The 19,970-nt window shown below is 56.3% G+C and overlaps 2 protein-coding genes across 4 annotated transcripts; one reads left to right on the top strand and one right to left on the bottom strand.

Annotated features, from left to right (window-relative positions):
- Positions 1-3,175: 3,175 nt before the first annotated feature.
- TMIE (transmembrane inner ear) lies at positions 3,176-18,241 on the top strand. 3 transcript variants are annotated; one of them, XM_031470171.2, is made up of 4 exons: positions 3,176-3,599; positions 6,884-7,001; positions 10,213-10,362; positions 10,668-11,958. In XM_031470171.2, exons 1-4 carry the CDS (start codon positions 3,522-3,524, stop codon positions 10,766-10,768), a joined length of 447 nt encoding a protein of 148 aa, XP_031326031.1. In that variant the 5' UTR covers positions 3,176-3,521; the 3' UTR covers positions 10,769-11,958. The 3 variants fall into 3 exon arrangements, 2 of the variants coding, with proteins under 2 accessions (XP_031326031.1, XP_064352684.1); XR_010384867.1 differs by lacking the exon at positions 3,176-3,599 and adding an exon at positions 16,277-18,241 and having other exon boundaries at positions 6,758-7,001; positions 10,668-10,959; XM_064496614.1 differs by lacking the exon at positions 3,176-3,599 and having other exon boundaries at positions 6,758-7,001.
- Positions 12,841-18,531, bottom strand: LOC105103893 (serine protease 50). Its single transcript, XM_064496613.1, has 5 exons — positions 18,203-18,531; positions 16,697-16,859; positions 15,400-15,683; positions 14,023-14,189; positions 12,841-13,503 (listed from the first exon to the last, which is right to left on the bottom strand). The coding sequence occupies exons 1-5, from the start codon at positions 18,483-18,485 to the stop codon at positions 13,273-13,275; spliced, it is 1,128 nt and encodes a 375-aa protein (XP_064352683.1). The 5' UTR covers positions 18,486-18,531; the 3' UTR covers positions 12,841-13,272.
- Between the last annotated feature and the right edge of the window lie 1,439 nt (positions 18,532-19,970).

Genomic DNA, 19,970 nt, shown 5'->3' with positions numbered 1-19,970 from the left:
CAGAGACTGGCAATGGAAGAGAAAGAAGGGTGGCCCACCAAAATTCAAGTCTGAGGCGCTGGGAGGCATGCCCCATTCTGCCAAGCTGAAGAGAGATCCCCAGTGGAGGGGTGTACATGGAGGGTGTGAAGGGTCTCCTGGCATATGAGCAGGGTATTGGAGGGTTTGTGGGTCCCCTGGCTCATGGAGGTGGGCAGGCAAAAGGTCTCTGGGGCTTGGGAGGAAGGGTCAAGGGCTGGCCACATGTGTAGAGAGCAAGTTTGTCCAGGAACGTGTGTTCTCACCATGGGTGATAAATGGGACAGGCAGGCCAGGCCCTGAGAAGGAGGGATCCCATTTTGTGCTGGGTGTCTCTGGGCCAGCCCTTTCCCATCTCTGGGCCTTAGTTTCCTCCTCTGTACCTGCAGCCCAGGAAGGCAGTGCTGCCTGGACTCCAGCATGAAGGGAAAGGCCTTGTTTGCTTCCTCCCCAGAGCCCAGACTTCCTGTTCAACCATATATAGGGGAATTGGAAGGCTGGGGACAAGTCTTCCCTCACCCATTCCCTACTCACCAGGTGACATCACAGTCACTGCCAAGTCCAGTTTCACTATCTACCAGATGGCCCAGACTCTCTCCCAGCATCACTGGTAATTTGTTATGCCTAAAAGAGTGCCTCCACTGGGTCCACCTGCCCTTGGCCCCTTGGAGCGCAGCCCAGGGCCCTTGCCCAGTCCTATGACAGATGTGCACCTCTCCCACATACCCCACACACATATACAATTCCACAGTCATGAGAATGTGGTGGTGTGTACACTCACCTGTGCCACAGGGACCCATCTGTTATAGAACCCACTGGCAGGGCCTCCACGTTGCACAACTTGGGTGGCAGCCCTGTACATGTGTGCAGCTTCACAGACTCACACACTCCTGCCTGGAATACAAACCAAGACTCACATCTAGACACGCACAAAGGCAGAGTGCACATGCACTCCCTTGCACTCCAGTGCCCTGGGATACAAACACATGCTTATGCACACACAGGTCTCATCCAGGCCTGGCCCATCCCCAGAGCTATTCTGGGCCAGGCCCGAGGCCAACGAGGTCAGAGACTGCCAGTTCCCAGCAGGCCCCAGCCACTGTGTCACAGGCCTAGACTGCCCAGCCCCCACCCCCAGTCCAGGCTAAGTGCAAGATGCACCAGATCCCAGCCTGGCTCTGAGACTAGGGGGATCCTTGCTCCCTATCCCCTGCTTCCCCAGAGCTGAATCTTGAGCCCTAGGGTTTCAGGCTCCAGAAGAGAATGTCCAGGAGGGTCTCCTGGCCACTGCCAAACTCTACAGCTTCCAAGCCAGAGGCCATGGAGGCTGGACTAGATCCCTACAGGAAACCCATAGGAGCTAAAAATAATACACAAGGGACAAACAGCATTCTGCAGGCCAGCATTCACGCCACCATACATGGAGGAGAGACTGTCTTCCAGGGGAACCAAGCTGGAGAGCTTGACGCTCCTGAGCTCTGCCACCCTAGAAATGATGGGCCCAACTCAGGGCTGGGGTGCAGAGATATATGGAGACCCTCGTAAGAAGTAGAAACAGTACTGGAAGGTGAGAAGAGCCCTGGGTTAAAAGCTGAAAGCTGAGTTTGAGGCCCCATTTCCTGAGTGACCTTAGGCAGGGCACACCCCCTCTCTGGGCCTCAATTCTTCACAAGTAAACAGGGGAGAGGAATAAAAAGATGGAAAAGGCTTTAACTTTCAGGATGTTCTCTCACAGTGGTGTTTAACATCGGAGAAATGGAAATATGAAAATGTTCAAGACTAGGGCACTGATTGAACAAAGTACAGTTGGCTTTTACAGAGTGTAATTTCACACTGCCTTTAACAATGACAGCAATAATCCTAACGACTCACATTTACTGAAGGCAGATGCCATGATACTGCAGTTACATCCATTTTACAGATGAGGCATTAAAGCTTGGAGCGGTTAAGTAGCCCACAGAGGGGTCACAGCTGTCAATATGATCATATCCGGAAGTCTTAGATTTAAGCTTGAATAATTTCAGAAGTTATAAAGTATAAAGCTACAAATTTATGAGAAACAGAATTTGAAAATTTCATTGCTTGTATTTTCTTTATGCTAATTTCATTTTGTGAATTTTGGATAACTAATTTTTTTGTGTCAAGTTTTGCCATCAGAGGGCAAAAAAGGAAATTTAAATAATTAAACTTTTAATTGTGTTTCTTATAAGTTTGTAGCTTTATACTTCTGAGGTTATTAAATAAAAAACTGAGGTTATTAAAGCTTAAAACTGCACTAAGCCTTGCAGGCCACCTTGTTATTTTAAGTCAGTTTGACTCCAAAGCCAGTATTTGAATCCAAAACTACAAAGCTCTGGATCTACAGGGTCCCCAGTTCTGAGGGTGGGCCCAAGACCCAAAGCACCCCAGCCTATGCAGGTCTCCACTGGTGCTTTTGGTGATGAGGAACGCAGGGGTCCAACGCTGGGCTGCTTCTCCAGCATTCAGCAGGCTGGAGATTAATAATAATGGAAGGAAGGAAAGGAGACAGGGGAGGATGGACCAGAAGAGTCCCCCTACCCAAGGCCTCCCTATTCCTCTTCCAAAGTCCTCCCCAGGTCTCTTCAGCTCCTCAGATCTTCCTTCAATCCCTGGGGTTGTCAGGGCTCACTCTGAGATCAGGACCAGAGTGCAATGTGGGCCGGGTTCAGTGTGAGGTCAGAGTTAAGGCTCAGACTGGAGTGAGAGTCAGAGCTCAGGCTGGGGCAGAGGCTGAGGATCAGCCAGAATCAGAATATGGTCCTCCAGCCCTTCCCCGGGGAGCTCACACTGTCCTTTGGGGCCACAGATGCTGGCTCCTTCAGGAAGCTTCCATAGCACCTGCAGCTGGCTGCTCTGACCATACCATCCCCTGCTCGCCATCCCCCTACTCCTCTGCTGTGGTGTCCAGGGTGACCAGAGCTGCCTCTGGGCAGGAAGCCAGCCCAGAAAGCCCAGGACATCCCTGAGTGACTGTCACCATAGCAACCTGCCTGCCTCCCTTCTCCTCACCCACCCCAATATGGGTCCAGTACTGGTTTTTCTAATTCAGAACGTCAGAATGGGAAGGGCCTCCCGGATCAGCAGATTCCAGCCCCTCCCCTTGTCCCAATAGATAAACAGAGACCCGAGTTGGGAAAGGAGGATGGGACCTGTTGTTTGAGGACCTGGCCCCAAACTGTCCTCCCTCCCACCCACTCCCACCAGTGTTGGTCTTGGTCTAGTTAGAGGTGGGGGTGGGGGCAGTCTGGAGTCTGATCTCCCGACGGGGGCGGGATCTCCACCCGCAGAGATGCGGGAGGCGGGCAGCAACAGGAACCAGACACCTACGATGAATAAATGATGCCCACTCGCAGCCTGCGACCAGATCGCCACCGCCGAGCGCCGGCTGCCCAAGGAGCAGTCACCGGGCCAACGCGGCCCGGCCAGTATCCCTCGGCTCCCCCGACCTGTGGCCGAGCCCGAGCGGCGCTACGGGCACGAAGATGGCGGGGCAGCTCTGGGCGCTGGGCGGCGCCGCGCTGGGGGTCTGCCTCGCGGCGGTCGCCGGGCAGCTGGTGGAGGTGAGGCGGGGCGGCGCGGAGGGGCTCGGGGTGGCTGTCACCATCCAGACAGAAGGTTGGGAGCGCCTTTCTGACCGGGAGCTGGCGTTTCCCTTCCTCTTGCCTTAGGAGACCTGTTTAAATGGGGGAGACAGCCCTGTCCCAAGCCCTTCCAGGCTGTGGGAGAGACTCAGCCCCCAATCTTAGTGTCCCTGGTCTGATGGAAGGGCACAGCCCCTGATTTCAGGAACATTAGTTTGATGGGAGACTTACCCTGACCTTAGGGATTCCCAGTCTGATTGGGGATACAGCTTGGCCCAGCCTAATGGCAGACACTTCGCCCCTATCCTTTAGTTTTTGGTTTAGTGGAGTCAGAAGGTGGGGGCGGTGGGGAGTGGTGCTGCATAGTGCCTTGGGTTCAGTGACCCCTAATCTGATAGGCGAGATCTAGTCACTGACCTTAGAATCTGCTGGAGGAAACAGCATCTGCTCCAGAGATCCTCCAGGGTACCCTGGCTAATAAGGGAGAGACAGCCTTGGGAAGGAGGTGTTTGTGCTTTCCAGGCAGGAGGATGAGAATACCCTTTATAGAGCAGCCGCGTGTTGAGTTTGATTACATGGGGTGCACTAGGCCCTGGAGAGGAGGGGCAGGAAAGGCAGGGCCCAGGGACTCAAGGGTCTTAACTTTGTCCTGGTGACAGCTGGGAGCTAGCAAATGTTTATGAGCAGGGAAGAGTCATGATGAGTCTTGGTTTGGAAGGAGGAGAATTAGTTGGAAGAGGACGCATAGTTGGGAGAACTGGGAGGAGCTGCTGAGACAGCCCAGGAAGAGGTGAGGAGGATGGCTGGGGTTTGGCCAGGAGGCTGACTGGGGCCAGGAAGGGAAGGGTGGAGGCCATCTGCAGGACCAGGGAGGAGTGGGGTCGGAGCCTGTGTAGGCAGGGGCAGAGTGGAGAAAGCAGAGAAACAAGTGTAAGAGATGGCAAAGTACTCAGGAGAGCCCTCGAGGTGCTGGGGGACAGAATGGGAGAGGGAGAACAGGGCCTTATCCTTGGGGTGTGAGGGAACAAAGCCTTGAACTAAAGGGTCTAAGGGACATGGGGACAGAGTCCTGCACCCCCATGCTAGCCTGCCTCTGCTGCTGACCAGGGGGTGTGATCAAAAGGCTGAGCTGGAGTCAGATGTCAGCTCGGGTCCCTGTAAGGAGAGCCAGGCTGGCTTCAGCCCCATGCAGTGTACTTGGGCCCCTCACGGACTGCCCTGAGGCCTTAGGTGCAGAAACTGAGCTGGTCAGGGTGCAGGAGAAGGCTGAGGGCGGGTATCTAATCAGTTCTGAGCCAAGGACTCTTCCCCCAGTCCCCCAGGAGCACACCTTCTCCCAGTTTATCAAGGGAAATTGCATTTGGATTCTATCTGCCTGCCATCTGCCTACAGTCTGAGCAAGGGCCTGGCTGAGCCTGGGGGATCCAGGGAAGCACCAGAAAGATGGGCAGGGTGGGGTCCATGACACCACCTACCCAGCCCCTACAGGCATCATCTTCCATCAGCCTGTGAGGCTCTGATGCAGGCTGGGCCTCCAAGCTTCGGAGTCCAGACCCCTAGCAGTACTCACTACAAGATGCCCGACTGTTACCTGTTGCCCTCTACCCAAGACCCCTTTGGGGGTGTCTTGAACAAAGCTGGAACAAAAATGTGTCAGAAGTGAGCTCTTGGCTGCCCAGGCTCTGAATCTGAGATATTTACTCTGGCCTTGGAGTCTTCTAGTCATACAACTCAGCTGGGCCAACTCACTGAGCCTTACAATCAGGGAACCCTGCCACTGCCCAGACCTTGGTCCTGACTCTACAGACATGTGCCAACCATATGCATGTGTGCCCCAACCATGCATGTGCCCTGTACCAACAGTGCCCAACCCCAGCCCCATATGTGTGCCCCAGCCCCCTCCCATCTGCCCTGAACCCACACATGTGCTGGACCCCATATACATGTGTCTGACCTCGCAAATGGATCCAGGCCCCAGAGATGATGCTGAGGAGGAGAGTCTTCTTATCAATTTTACCACTTAGACAGGGTAGAGCTTCCCAGAGACCCCTGGAACCACCTCAATCATGTTACAGATGGAGAAACCAAAGCCTAGAGAAAAGAAGGCTCCCACCCCAGTCCACCTTGGTTAAGAGAAAAGAACCAGGGAATCACATACCAATCCTGGGGACACAGATCCTCTGGGTTACCTAGGACAGGCTGCTGATCCTCTCCAAGCATCCCCAAAACATGCTAAAGGGTGGTGCTCATCTGATGACGAAGTATCTGGCTTTTGGTAGGTGCCCCATCCATGCTTATGGACCAGGGAAAGACTAGACAGGTAGTTGAGCTGTGGGTTGCCTTTCCTTCCCAGAGAGCTGGAAGAGATTCTTCATGTCTGTCCTTATTTGGTTAATCAGGGGACAACTCATTGCACAGATGCCCCAGGGTCCTCTCTCCCTCCAAGTACTAACCCCCATCCACACCCCTCAGCCAAACTTGGTGAAAGAGATAGGGTCATATCCCTCTCAGCCCCGCTGGTCAGGAACAGGTCTTGCTCAGACCCACCACAGCAGAGCCACGTCCACTCAGACCCCCAGAACAGGGTAGCTGGTGTCCCACTGAGAAGGTGAGAAGTGGCTCACGGCGCTCTACTTTTCTCCAGCCATGCTTACAACTTTTGGCCTCCAGGTGTCGCTAATGCATTTCGGACAAATTATTTAGCTAGTCCTGTCCCGTAAGGAATCTGGCCTAGCCTTCTGGTCAGAGGAGGTGACTCAAGTAGGACAGGCAACTGCTGAGGCCACCTGGTGGGGGGTCCTGGTCAAGTAACAGTCACAGGGCCCTGGCTCTAGCTCCACACCTCACCCCACTGGGGGTGTGTGAGAGCAAAGTCCCCCAGGATAGTACAAGCCTTGCCTTGTCTCTGGCCTTGGTCCTGAGACCCTATCTGCCTGTGTGGGGCCCAGGACTGGAGAGGAAAGGAGGGGACTTGAAGTTGATTGAGACAGGCCATTCATGTTTGCCCCTTGGGGCCTTGGTTTCTTCCAAACATCAGCCACCCTTGTACTCTAAGTTCCTGGCTCCACTGTTCTGGGGCCCTGCCCTCTTCTCTTGTTCTAAGTCTGGAACTTCCAGAAGTTTGGGGCATTGGTTATGAATGTCTAAGTCATTTGATTCTAGGAGATTCTGAAATGCTTTTCCTTGTTGAGACCTGGGTCCCTCTCGGCCTCGGTCCTAGCCCCTGGCCTCTGCCTGGCTCACTGTTCTCTCTTGACCTGCAGCCCAGCACGGCTCCGCCCAAGCCCAAGCCACCCCCACTGACCAAGGAGACGGTGGTGTTCTGGGACATGCGACTGTGGCACGTGGTTGGCATCTTCTCGCTCTTCGTGTTGTCCATCAGTGAGTAGCTGCTCCTCGCTCTCCCCACCATAACACAGTGGGAGCATAGCATCCTTTTCCCCCTCAGCACCACCCCCAGGGGCTCAGAGCAGCAATTCCGGGCAGTGCAAGCAGGCCAGGCGCCAGCAAGAGGCCCGTTGTGGTTTCTGGCACCTCCTGAGCCACACAAAGTCCCTGTGGAGAGCTGACAGACCGGTGGTGACCTGAAGTATTCTGCCCGATCAGGGATGCAGCCACATGGCAATTACGGTAATTACAGGGGACTCCACTGAACCAGGACGAGAACGTGTCATTTTTCCCTATCACTGGCCTCCTGATGCTTTTCCTGTAGTTTGGCCAACTTAAAGTGCCCAAGCCCAGGGGCCCCAGCAAGGCCACTCTTGGCCACAGTTCAGTCCTAAAGGCTCCCCAGTTCAGCCCAGCACACGTGGCTCCCAGGCTGCAAACCCTGCATTGTCAAATACCATTTCCCCAGAATGACTCACACCCACTTCAATTAAAAGCAAGAGACCCCTTCCTCCCTTGGACCTGGGAGTTACTTGATGCGAAGTCATAACAGAAGCAGGCTTGGCATGCTCCCTTCAATTGTCCTTCCGGAGTCAGCATCTGGAGTTAGAGAAAAGGGGGCCAAGAAATGTCAGCTGGATGAGGGAGGCCGCCAGGGTACAAAGCATAGTCTGATAGAAGTTCCTACAGGCCAAAGGGAGGAGCAGGGGCACAGGCAGTGAAGGAAAGGAAAACCCATGCCCCCGAAAAGGCTTCATGGAGGACAGGTCCTCTGAGCTGTAGATTGGTAGGATGGATGAGTGGTTTTGTCAGGTAGGCAGCTGGAAAGGCATCCTAGACAGAAGGATAGTGTGAGCAGAGGTGGGTGGAAACAGCCTCCACCCAGGTCTCAGATAACCCCTGCAAGACATTTACTGAGTGTACCCTGGGTCAGGGGCTAAAGGGGCATTTAAGTTCCCAGAGGGGCAGAACTGATCACAAGGGCCCATCCAGATGTGAACGCACCAGAGGAGACAAGGACATCTAATTTGCATGTGCTTCTCCTGGCACCAGAAGTCTCCTACCTGCAAGAAAATATCCATTCCCCCCACTGCCATCGCTTCACGGCTAGGGTAGAAGGATCTGAGCAAGAGGCTACATTTTGTTCCTAGCCAAGGCCAAGAATCCATCAGGCTTCTGAGTGGAGGACCCCACAGACAGACAGGTGTGGCTATAGCCCCATTCCAGGTGTCCAGAGAGGGGAACAACCCCCAGTACCGAGGCAGGGTTGGGGGAGGCATCTGCCCTGCAGAAGCCACAGAACCATCCAGGGTGCAGGTCCAGGGAGCAGCTCTGGGGCACCCTGGGGAGTACAGGTAAGGGCACTGTGGGGCTTCAAGACACACAATGGTTTCTCCCCACCTCTGCTTGGCCCTAGATGGTGGAGGTGTCTGGGGCCACACAGGAAAGTTGCAGGTCAGACCCAAAGAGGCACTTGAACCTCAACTACACAGATCAACTTCCACTCTTAACCCCATTTCCTAGAGAAGGTAAAGGCCTCTGAGCAGCAGGTCAGCACTTGTTACCCTCCATGCAGGGCTCTAGGGAGCAGGGATGACACAGCTCCATCTCTGGGGAGGAAACTTCTTTCTCGCTTCCCAGTCTGCCTGGACCTGGGTGGTATAGCTGTTGGCGGAGCAGCACCCCTAGAACCTTGTGGAGGGGCTGGAGCTGGACAGGGTGCTTCTGGAAGTCACCTCTACCCCCAGGGACTCCTATCCCAAGCCCCTGACTGGGCCCTGGAACTCGATCCAAGGAACTCTATTTCTCTGCTTCTTTGGAGAGAAGTAACCAGGCCAGGCTGGATGGGGCAGACCTGGTGTGAGGGGAGGTGCTCAAGTCCTGCTCTGGCTGCCAATAGCTGCCACTGAGCTCCCCTTAAAGCCCAGGCCTCCCAGGGACTCCAACCAGCCTTTGCAGAGAGCCTGAGTGGGCATGGTCCTGAGGAGGTACCTGGTAGGATGGCTGGGAGAGGTGGCCCAAGCCAGTAGAGTGGGGTTGGGGGCCAGACTTGGGCCTTAAGTATAGAGATCTGGAAGGTGGCAGAACCCAGCTCTTTGGATAAGAAAGGCCTGCTGTCTTCTCAGGCCTATCCCTGAACTGCAATGCACAGTCAGACTTGCTGCTGGGGCCCTCGTGCAGCCCCCCAGCCCCAGATTGCCCCTGGATGTTGCTGTCTGCCTCATCCATTCATTCAGGAACCCAGTCCTTTAGCAGTAAATTCTGTGATTCTGGGGGAGACTCGGTGGGGCCACAATACTGGCTGAGGGATTGCACAAGATGACCTCAGGGGGTGCTCCAGCCCAGGCCACGTAGGTCTGATCCATCTTCCCCAAAATAGGACTGGCTTGTCCTCCCTGGCCCTCCTGCTCCTAGAGTCTGCCATGAAGTTATGTCTGGTCATCTGATTTATAATAGGAAGCAGCTCCATTCCCTCCCCTGAGGCTAGGGCCAAGGTGGTCAGACTGTGGGGGCCTTAGAAAAATAAACTCAGTCCAGCCGAGTCCTGGCAGCCCTGCCCTGCCCACCCCTAGACAGGCCAACTCCATGCCCTGTCCCAGTTTGTGTGGGCACAGCTGCCCTGAGCCGGAAAACCACTCCTGGAATAACTCTGTCTGATGTGAACACCCCAGGGCAGGGTCTATGCCCTCTCCTAGGTTCTCACAGCCAGGAGGAGCCCTGCTAGTCCTTAGGGAGGTTGAGGAGGATGAAGCCACATTCTCCAGGGTCTGATGTGCTCTCAGGAGTCTTGGAAGAAAAAACTAGGATGCTCCAGGAGCCCAGAGGCCTCGGTTGGAAGCACAGGGCAGCCTCCAGGAGGCTGTAGCTTGAGTCATGGTGCAGCCCAGTGCCCTGCCCTCCAGGTGCTCTCAGGTTAGTCCTCAGGACCAGGACTGATGACATAACATACAGGGCCAGTACTCAAAGAAAATATGAGACCCCTTGTTCAAAAATTCTTAAGAATTTCAAGATGGGGACAGCAGAGCGTTAACCAAGCACAAGGCCCTTCTGAGAGTGGGGCCCTATGTGAAGCCAGCCCTACTCAGGAAAGACATCTTGGGTGAGACACACATGGGTAGATGGAGACAGGCCTGAAATTTGGGTACCATTCCTGGGGTGTCTGAGCACCAGCTCTGGCCAAGCCTGCTCTGCCCTCCCTCTGTAGTTATCACTCTTTGCTGTGTCTTCAACTGCCGTGTGCCACGGACCCGGAAGGAGATTGAAGCCCGGTACCTGCAGCGAAAGGCAGCCAAGATGTACACAGACAAACTGGAGACTGTGCCACCCCTCAACGAGCTCACGGAAGTCCCCGGAGGTGAGCAGGCCTCGGCCCTCAACCCAGCCACTATTTGACCCTGTCACGCCTACCAGCTTCTTGGTCCTGCTGCCTGGAGTTGCCCTATTCCTCCCCTCCACCTGGTTGAGGGCCAGGACCCTGCCCTGTCCCTGGAGACTAGAGCACAGATAACGGGTCAGAGTGAGGCAGGGAAAACAAGGAGCTATTCTGCAGGTAGGAGGTTTGGAAGGAAGAAAGAATGAAGGGTTGGACTGGGAGGCTCTGGCGTGGGCCCTAGGACCCAATCTAACCCCTGTTGCATGCCTCTTTCCTCTACCCTTCAGAGGATAAGAAGAAGAAGAAGAAAGACAGTGTGGATACAGTGGCCATCAAGGTAGAGGAGGATGAGAAGAATGAGGCCAAGAAAAAGAAAGGAGAGAAATGAGAGATTCCCCATTTCTGGAAGCTCTGGAAGCTGGCCGGCCCTGGGGCTCATAGTCCTGGCCAGGGTCCAGACATCTTAGACTCTAAGCTCATACATGGACCAGAGGTGGCAGAACATCCTCTCCCTGCTCAGAGGGGGTTGCTGAGGCCCAGGACAGGGGACCTATCCGGGCAGAGACAAGACTACATCAGGTATGCTGCCCCCCAGCCTGGACTCCACTCCTTCCACCCCATCCACGTGGCCACTCCGCAGAGGTAGTCTTGGGCCACTGTCCCTCTGTAGATCCAAAGTGGCCTGTACTCACCCAAATGTGCCTCTGGCCCTCCTCTGCCAGGAACAGCAGTGGCTAAAGGGGTAGTGGGATGAGGGTTTCGTTCTGGAAGGGGAAGGCTGACATGGACGGGCTAGATGTAAGGTCACACCGGGCTGGCCACAGGGAGGGAGAGGGTTGCTGGGGGACAGCTGTGGATAGCAGCCCTGGTGGTGAGGGGACTGCCCCAAGCCCGGAAAGGGTTCTGGCCCAGGGCGGTGAGCAGAGGGTGACCAGAAGCAGAACCCCCAGGCCAGAAGATACCAAGCTCCAGGCAGTAGATGCACTTATCTTACACGTTGCTATGCAGCTGAGGCTGCTGGGGGGCCTAGCACAAGGCCCGGGGGCTCAGGGCTGGGGGCTGCAGGGGTGGGTCGGGGTGCAGAAGGCTGAGGCCAGTATGCTAGAGGGAGAAGGGAAGAAAGCTGGCACCTGGGCCCCATCTTGGGAATCCAGGGAATATTTGAAAAGCCAAGGGAGACCTTGGGCTGTTCTGGTGGCCCTTTCTATGCTCAGCTGTGGTGGGAGGTGTCAGGGCCCCAGGAGGTCACCGCTGCAGGCAGTGAGAGATTGAGGCAGCAAATAGCCTTCCATCTGCTGAATATAACAGCACGCAGCTTCCTCTTCTACTCTCAACTCCAGTGCCTAAAAGACGCACTGCTGCCCTGAAGGTGAAGGCCCAAATGCCACCTGGGGACTGAATCCTTGGGGAGGGGAGATACAGAGAGGGGTTTCTAGATGGCAGTGAACATCAGCTGAGGAACTCAGACCTGGGCCTGGAGACACCAGAGGTTTCCAAGCCAGGTGGAGCTGCTGGTAACGCTCACGCTGCCTCTGCAGCCTGCAGAGATTTGTAAATAAAGCTGAGTGCCTTCCCACACCCAAGGGACCAGAGATGAGCCCTCAGATGCGCCGTCCCTGGAGCATTTATGTGGAGGGTGATGCATTGATCAGTGATAGGGACGTTCCCTCCCCTGACTTTTCTCCCAGCCTGAATTCAGATGAGCTGGAGGGAGAAATGGTGGCCAAGAGGCAGAGGGTCAGCCGCAGCCAGTGGGGCCTGGCCCTAAGGCAGGGTGTCAGGACCGGGGAGGAAGCTGCCTGCTCTCCACTTGCCTCTGCTCCATCCCGTGGGTTTCAATAGGCAGGTGCTTGGGACACAGAGGAGTCAAACCTGGATCCTGATCTGGACCCAGATCATTATTACACAAGGAGAAGGACCCAAGCTGATAAAGGGGAAGGAGCACCAGGTCTTAGAGCCATCAGTGGTCAGAGAAATTACAGAAGGCCCTGATGTGGAAGCTGAGTACTCACCATCACTAGGTAGGAACCCTGACTCTGCCCTCAGGGACAAGCCAATGGGCTTCTCATACATATATGGTTGTGGCAAAGATCATTCTACCCACACAGGGCAGAGCCTTCCTGTTGGCTGGGCAGGAGAAGCCCAGAGGAGCAGGGGCCACTTGAAGTCAAACAGCAGCTAGTAAAGTCTGGGAGAAGTCCAGGCCCGAGCTCCATCTGTCCTGCCAGCTGCCTCTCTGACCTCTTACCTGGGCCTCCACTAGCCCTTTATGGACAGGCATGTCTGCTGATGGTGGGGATAATGTCTGATCCCAGTGGGCATCTGCCCCTGTCCCCAGGCAGGAGGCTGGGCTAAAAGGTCAAGGTCCATTGCAGTGTTTCAGGGCAATGACAGGATGTGTTCTAGCCACTGGCGAGGAGACGGGCCAAAGTCAAGGAGACCATACTCACCTCCCTGGCCCAGACAGAGCTGCACGCTCACCCCAAGCCTCATGCTGTGTCCTGGCAGCCCCAGCTTCAGCCTGGGCAGTACATTCGAGGCCCTCCATCATCTGACCCCAATATCATCCCTACACACTCCCTCCACCTTCTGCTGGAGCCACCCTGGACCTTTGGAGGCAGACCCTGGGACTCTACACTTTTCAGTATAAACTGCCTGAGTCACCCATCCTAGCCATCCAGTTCTCTCATCTCCCACTTGAGCAGGACCAGGGAACGAGGGGCCTCCGAGGCCCAGGAAGGAGGAGGCATGGGGAAGAGAAGTGTTTAATCGAGCACCTACTCTCCACCCTGCCTTGTGGGGCTGTGAGAGCTGCACCTGTGGCAGTCTGGACACAGAGGGTGAGGAGGGGCCTCGGCAAGGGGGGGCTCACCCAGGAACAGAAAGAGAGTGTCAGAGGACAGCAAGGAGGCTGAGGGGCAGCAAGAGTGCCACGAGTAGGACCCTGGACGGGGCTGGCAGAGTCTGCCCATTGAGGCGCTCCCAGATCCACTGCTGGTAGGAGGAGATGTGTAGATAGACGGGCGGGAACTCACTCTTCTTGCAGCCTGGGCCCCAGCTCACCATTCCCACCAGGTACCATATTCTCTCCACAGGACAGGCCAAGGGCTCACCACTTAATTCCTGTGGGGAGGGGTTGGGGAACAAAAAGGGTCAGGGAGGCTAGATGTGGTCCAAGGGAGACTTGATCCAGCTCAGGGACAAGCAGGGAACCCTCACACGGGACCTTCCCCACAGTCCCCTAGTGTCACACAGCTGACAGGAGGTGCCCTTGAGGTCCTGACCCAGGAGACCTTCCTCCAAGGGCTCCATCTCCCATCTCTCTCCCAGTCCTCCACCCACCATCTCTTTAACACCCACCCTCCACCTTCCCACCTACCCCCATCCTTCTCCCTCATCACCAACCTCCATCCCCAATCCCCATCACTCTGACCCCAACCCCCCCATCTCTTTCCTCCCAGTCTCCATCCCTCATCCCATCTCCCTCCCCCATCTTCCCATCTTCCCCTTCGGTCACCCCTGCTCATCCCCAACCCTCCACTTTCTGTTCCCTCTCCCTTCAGGTCCTGTCTCCCCTGTGCCCCATCCCACTCCTGGCCAGGTGCCCTTGGAGGCAAGTGAGCGAGTGGGAGAGGTGCTCACATAGCAGAACTGCTCCCTGTCGACGTCCTTTGCACAAATCATCTGGGAGTTGATGATCTGAATCAGAGAGGGGATTTTGGAGAACCTGTGGTAGAGGCTGTCACACTCTGTGCTGTTCAGGATGGTGACTTCCTTCTCCTGAATGGTCCGGAACTGGGGCCATACACCTGTGGGACAGGGGCCCCATTCAGGCTTGGCGGTTTCTTTCCTGCCCACAGCCTCGTGTCCATCCTCCCTCACCACTCCTCCAGCCTCTTTTCCTTGCCACACAGCAGTCCTGGAGATCTCTCCAGGCTTAGCCCACCCACTATTCCAGCTGACACTTCCCAAGGGCCCCTCAATATAGAGACCCTGGAGCAGGCTACCAATGCTCTGGCCTTGCTAGACCTGGTCTCACGTCCATTGAGTCCATTCTGATCTCAGCATCTTGGCTTCTGCATTCCTTCTATCCCAAATGCCTACCAAGCCCATCTCAGGTCCAAACCCTGCCTTTTCTTCAAATCTTCCCCAAAGGTCTCTTCTGTCCCTAAGCTTCCCCAGACCCCCCTCTGTGGCTCTCAGGAACTCCTCACTCCCCTCCCCATTCTCCCAAGTGTGTCTGTCCCTAGTCTGAGCTCCTGGAGGACGGAAGGCTTCAGACTGTTCCCAGCCATTCCCCAGACAGGCCATGGCAAGGAAGACAAAAAGCTGCCCCAGGCTGGAGCCCCTGTGGGCTTTTTCAGGCAAGTTGGCACCACGAGGCCACAGGGAAGGGCACCTCTTTTGTGGGAAAGGGAAAGGGACTCCCTGAAGGGGATGGACATTCTTGGAGCTCATAAGGAAATGAACTCTTGGATGACCCTGGGACAACACTCCTTGCTCTTTGGTCCTTGCTCCTAAATCAGGATAATGAGGGATTGAGGGCCACTGATAGGGGAGGGAGCTGAGTAGACCCTCACTGACATCCATCTTCTGGGTGCACACTGCCCTTAGCCAGCCACGAGGGGGATCTGGGGAGCTTTTTACAGACACAGAACCCTGCTCCTCTCACCTTGCGTGTTCTGCTTCATGACATGGATGCCCTGGGATTGTATGCAGACAGCAAAATATTACTCTGTGCCCCCTCTGCCTTCAAGGAAGTCCTGTCTACATGCCCTGGCGTAGGCCTGAAGGTTCAAGGGCAATTTGGGCCCCTTAAGGTCTGAATGGCCACAATGCATTCACTGCTGAGATTCTCAGGGGGAAAGAGACCTCAGATATGAGAGTCTGACAGGAAGTGAGGGGGCAGTGGACTCCCTAGGGAAGGTGTCGCAGAAACACCCATTCACGGTAGACCTGGGCCTGCACCCAACTCCTCTCTCACACCACCCACCCTGCTGTGGGAAGGCTCCGACTCACCGTCAAGCCTGGGGAGTCCCCAGCCTGTCACGGTGCAGAGGGTGTGGTCCTTCACCTCATAGTCCAAGCCGGGCAGGCAGATGGGCCAGACATACTTGTTGTACTTGAGTGGTCGCTCAAGCTTAAGGAGGGCAATGTCATTGGCCCGGCCAATCCAGGACCAGTACCGATGGGACCGGTAATGGCGGTTCATGATGACCTGCTGTGCCAGCACGTCGACAGTAGTTTTCGATACCTGGTCAATCTGCGGACTTCCCGCCCGCACTGAGTAGGTAACATCACTCCTAGGGGAACAGGGAGGGGAGTCTGCCATCAGCTCCAGGAACCCCACCCCAGCCTGCACCCCCTACCTTTCACCCCACAGTTGCACTGTGAGCTAATCCAGGCAGGCCACCCACCTGCTTCAAGCCCCTTGAGCCCACTCCTCACAACAGATGTGAACAGGGCTCTGCACACACACTGCGTGGTCCAGTCCTCACAAAAACCCTTCATTTTATGGAGAGGGAAACTGGAGCTCAAGTGACAAGTTCAAGGCTACATAGCTAAGAGGTAGTGGAGCTGGGACGTGGACCCAGCTGTCTCTGGTTCCAAACTCTGGACTCTGTCCAGCATCCCATGCTGGGCCCTGGAAGTGATAGAGGTCCTGTGCAATCCATCAGCCATGCCTTGCCTCCTGGTCTCCCTTCTTAGTGCCCCTGGAGTCTCTATGTCGACCCTTAGGCTTGGAGCATGCTTCTCCACTGGCCAGCCCTCATGGCCAACACAGATGTGGCTCTCAGGCCACTCCCTGGCCCCAGAACATGAATATGCCCGCTCTCTTGTCCCCCATAGACCAGACTCCTCTGTGAGCATCTATCTTCTTGTCTGTTTTCCCCAGCAACCCGAGAGGAGTGGTGCAGCCCCCTTTTGCCTCCAGTGCTCAGGCCAGGGCCTGGCTTCAAAGAGTGTCAAGCTGTTGGTTGAATGAAGGAAGGAAGGAATAAGTGAAGCAAAGGGTGTGGAACAAAAGAATATGGACCTTCTTTCCGTGGATAGAAGGAGGCCTAGACAGTGGGTTGCAAGCCTCCGCTTCTGATCTGTGGAACGACTGCACAGGACTGGGGGGCCAGGAGAGGGGAGCAAGTTTCCGGCTCCCAGCAAGGAATGTGCAGGGCTCAGCCCCCAACTGCTTGGAGCTGGGGTGAGGGGGGCTGGGACTATGGGGTTCTGCAGAGGACTGATAGGCCAGCCGGCAGGATGACTGGGGCCCCAGTGGCTCCAAATGTCTTTCCAGCCACCCATCTAGGCCCCGACTCACTGGGTCATGCAGTGGGCCACGGTCAGCACCCAGTGGGAGGCAATGAGGGTGCCTGCACAGACGTGTATGCCATTGGCCCGCACACTGACCATCCATGGCCACCGCCGAGCCATGGCCTCCGGATCCCTGAGGGTGGGGTCCAACTCATAGGAGAAGCCACAGGCTGAGGAGGAAAGCAAAAGGAGTCTGATGAGGAATGGGCCTTTCCAGCCACACTCCATAGCACCTCTCCCTCCTCCCCTCCCCCTCAGCCCAATCTCCCACCTAGCTAGCCACTGGCCCGCACCCATCCAGTGATTCTCCCTCACCACTGGTCATCACATAATGATGCTGTCCATGTGAGGATGGGGGTCTCCAGCCTCGGAAGGGCCTCAGCACTCCCCAGGTATCCTTCTCTCCCTGATCCCACAGACCAGGCCTCAGGGCCTTCCCAGTAGACCAGCCTGGTGTGCCACTGGCCCCTGTGTCCTGGCTGAGCAGATCTCAACTTTGGCCAGGCCCCTCACAAACTCATCTGTGTTTCCATCTGGTTCCCCTACTTCAGCCAACGCAGATCCCTCCCCCTCTAAGATCCTCCTCCTCAGTGAAAGGAAAGGCAGATGACCTAAGAGGGAAAACTGGGCAATGTGCACAAACACACACCTCTAAGGATGAAACCCTAGCAGCAAATGAACACAGAAAATGCTCAGCCCCGTTAGTCCTCGGGGAAGTACGGACTCAAATCACAGTGAGGTTCTGCTCACCGCCACCTGCCAGGTGAAATTAAATGTCCCTGATACCAAGTGTTGGTGAGGATCACGGCCCCAGACTGCTCACTCACTGCTGGTGGGAGTGTCAATGGGTGCAGCCACTTTGGAAAAGCTTTTATGGAAACGTTATTTAAACTGAAGATGCACATATACAACGTCACAGCAGCCCCACTCCTAGGTGTTGCAAATGGATTAGCGGATTGTGAGATCAGTAGCACCAGGGGCACCACGACTAGCAGCTGTAAAGGCTAACACGGGAGAGGGAACAGCAGCACACACAGCAGAGTGATGCTGGGTTGTGTGTGAGAGACTTTCTGGGGCAGTTAAATTGTGTGCACTTAGTTCCAGGATGAGAAATATTTATGTGGACCTTACTTAAACATGCGTTAAAGCCACTGCTGGAGAGAACATCTTGTGGGTGTGCCCCCGAGACACCCAAAGGGAAGGCTCCCTGAAAGCTATGCTGGAGATCCCCAAAGGCCTTGGCTGGGAGCCTGGGTCAGGGCCTGGCGCGTGCTGAGAGGCGCCGGCCCCACAGGCCATTCAGGGAGGCAGGACCATGCGGCCCACCCCAGGCTCCTTCCACCTTCCTTGCCTCCTAACTCACCAGGATGAGAGGCCTGGCCCACAAAGGTACTCTTAAACACTGGTAAAAGGAAGGTCTCCTCTCACTCTCCCTGCCCCCTCTTCCTCCGTCCCTTAAGAGCCTCAGGACTGCTTGGGCACCTTCCTCCCGCGTGGAGGGCACAGTACTCACCAGGAAGTAAGTCGTCGTCAGCAGCTTTAGAAGCACTGTACTGCAGGGTCGTCTTGGCCTGTGGTGTGGTCGTGGGCGGCGGGCTGGCCGTGGGCGGCGGGCTGGTCCTGGGCTGGGGGCTGGTCGTGGGCGGCGGGCTGGCCGTGGGCGAGGGACTGGTCGTGGGCGGCGGGCTGGTCGTGGGCGGCGGGCTGGTGGAGGCCTGCCGGCGGAGGCGATGCCCGCCCGAGGGACAGGTGGCATTGGGAGCACAAGGGGCGTCAGGTTTGGCGGGGGCAGCCATGGACAGTGCCCCCGACGCTTGGCCAGCGCCCAGGCAACCTGTGGAAGGACGCAGAGAGGATCAGAGGTGCAGGCCGGGCCTGAGCGCGGAGGGCCGGGGGCGGGGCTCACCCGCGGACGGCGGCGGCAGCAGCAGCAGCAGCAGCAGCAGCAGCAGCAGGAGGCCGGCGTGCGCGAGGGCGAGGGCCCGGGCCCGGGCGGGTGTCTGAGGGCGCTGGGGACTGGGCCTGCCGGCCCGCGGCCCACACCGGGGTTCCATCCGCGGGAAGCAGCAACCGCGCCGCTCCTCTTGCGACGGCGCTCCTGGGACCCGCTCCACGACGGCGCCCCCCACTGGCGGCCGGCGACGGCTTCTGTGGTGTGGTGGGCCCTGGCGCTCCCGGTCCCGCCCGCGCAGCGCCCCCCTCCCCCCCCGTGACCCCCCGCGATGGTGCTTCCGGTGTCAGGGCCGCCCTCAGGCCGGCTGGACTCGTGTGTGGCTTGATGGCGCCCATGACTGCCTGGCTTCTGGCCAGCCCTCTCCCCTCCTGGAACCCCGTCTCTCTCAGTCGGCCTGGCAAAGCAGTTTCCTGGAGACCCTTAACCTCACCACGGCTGGTTCCTGCACCTCCTCCTCCGGCAGCCCATTTCCATCCCTACTGGATGAGAGGAAAGCCCAAACCCAGGGGCTGACATCCAGGATTTCCAGGCGGCCCCACTTGCCTTCCAACCTGATGACTACAGTGGGGCCTTGCCCCAGGGCACTGAAATTAAGCACATTGATATGTTTTCGATAGTGATTTTTCAAGAGTGCAAAATTTTAAGCAGCGTCTCCCTCAGCGTCCATTCAGCAAATACACTTCCCTTACAGATCCACCTTCTTGGGAAAGATGGCGCAGGTGAGGTTTCCATTCACAAAGAATGTGTGATGATAACCATTGGGCCCTTTTGGGAGCAGAAGGCCACTTTGTATGTTGGAACTGGGGGAACATTTTGATGGCTCAGTGACACAGATGGATAATACAATTAAAAAGTAGTGTGGGGAAATCCTGTGAAAAGCTTTGGTTCAAAGTTGTTAAAATTCTAGCCTAATAAAAGGGTGAAAGTTAAATCAAGTCAGGACAATCTAACTTTTGCCAGGGCCTGCTGTCTTGGGAACGACACTAGGGCTGGTCATTCAGTGCTCCAATCGCCTGCAAGCCATATCCACCACCCTCTGGAGCCCGTAGCCACTGTGAACCTGAGGCCCACCAGGTCTGAGGGGCCCCCACGCTACCTTTCACACCGTTAGCAGGGCTCTGCCCTCACAGTCTGGCTAGCTTGGGCTTGTCCTTGCTCTTCAGAGTCTGATGGAGGCCACTGAAGCAGCTCAGGAGCTGAGGATGCAGTCACCTCACACAGTCACCCAACCAAGTACTCTGCCTTGCTCCTCCCTGCCCCTTATCATCACCCACCCCTGCCAAGGATGGAAGAGGAATCAGTCAGGATCTGTAGGTGATATGAGGGG

This window comes from Camelus dromedarius, chromosome 17 (genome assembly GCF_036321535.1).
Source record: "Camelus dromedarius isolate mCamDro1 chromosome 17, mCamDro1.pat, whole genome shotgun sequence".
Classification (NCBI taxonomy): Eukaryota; Metazoa; Chordata; class Mammalia; order Artiodactyla; family Camelidae; genus Camelus; species Camelus dromedarius.
The sequence above is the reverse complement of the archived record's forward strand: the minus strand, read 5'-3'. Positions and strand labels throughout refer to the sequence as shown.

What these genes read in the sequence shown, in the direction of transcription:
- TMIE (XM_064496614.1), top strand. Translation starts at nt 6,794, where the DNA reads ATGCTTTTCCTTGTTGAGACCTGGGTCCCTCTCGGCCTCGGTCCTAGC. An exon ending in GCTCTTCGTGTTGTCCATCA is followed by an intron (nt 7,002 to 10,212) that starts GTGAGTAGCTGC and finishes CTCCCTCTGTAG; the next exon opens with TTATCACTCTTTGCTGTGTC. An exon ending in GCTCACGGAAGTCCCCGGAG is followed by an intron (nt 10,363 to 10,667) that starts GTGAGCAGGCCT and finishes TCTACCCTTCAG; the next exon opens with AGGATAAGAAGAAGAAGAAG.
- LOC105103893 (XM_064496613.1), bottom strand. Translation starts at nt 18,485, where the DNA reads ATGGCTGCCCCCGCCAAACCTGACGCCCCTTGTGCTCCCAATGCCACC. An exon ending in TGACGACGACTTACTTCCTG is followed by an intron (nt 16,860 to 18,202) that starts GTGAGTACTGTG and finishes TTTCCTCCTCAG; the next exon opens with CCTGTGGCTTCTCCTATGAG. An exon ending in ACAGGGAGCAGTTCTGCTAT is followed by an intron (nt 13,504 to 14,022) that starts GTGAGCACCTCT and finishes CCCTCCCCACAG; the next exon opens with GAATTAAGTGGTGAGCCCTT.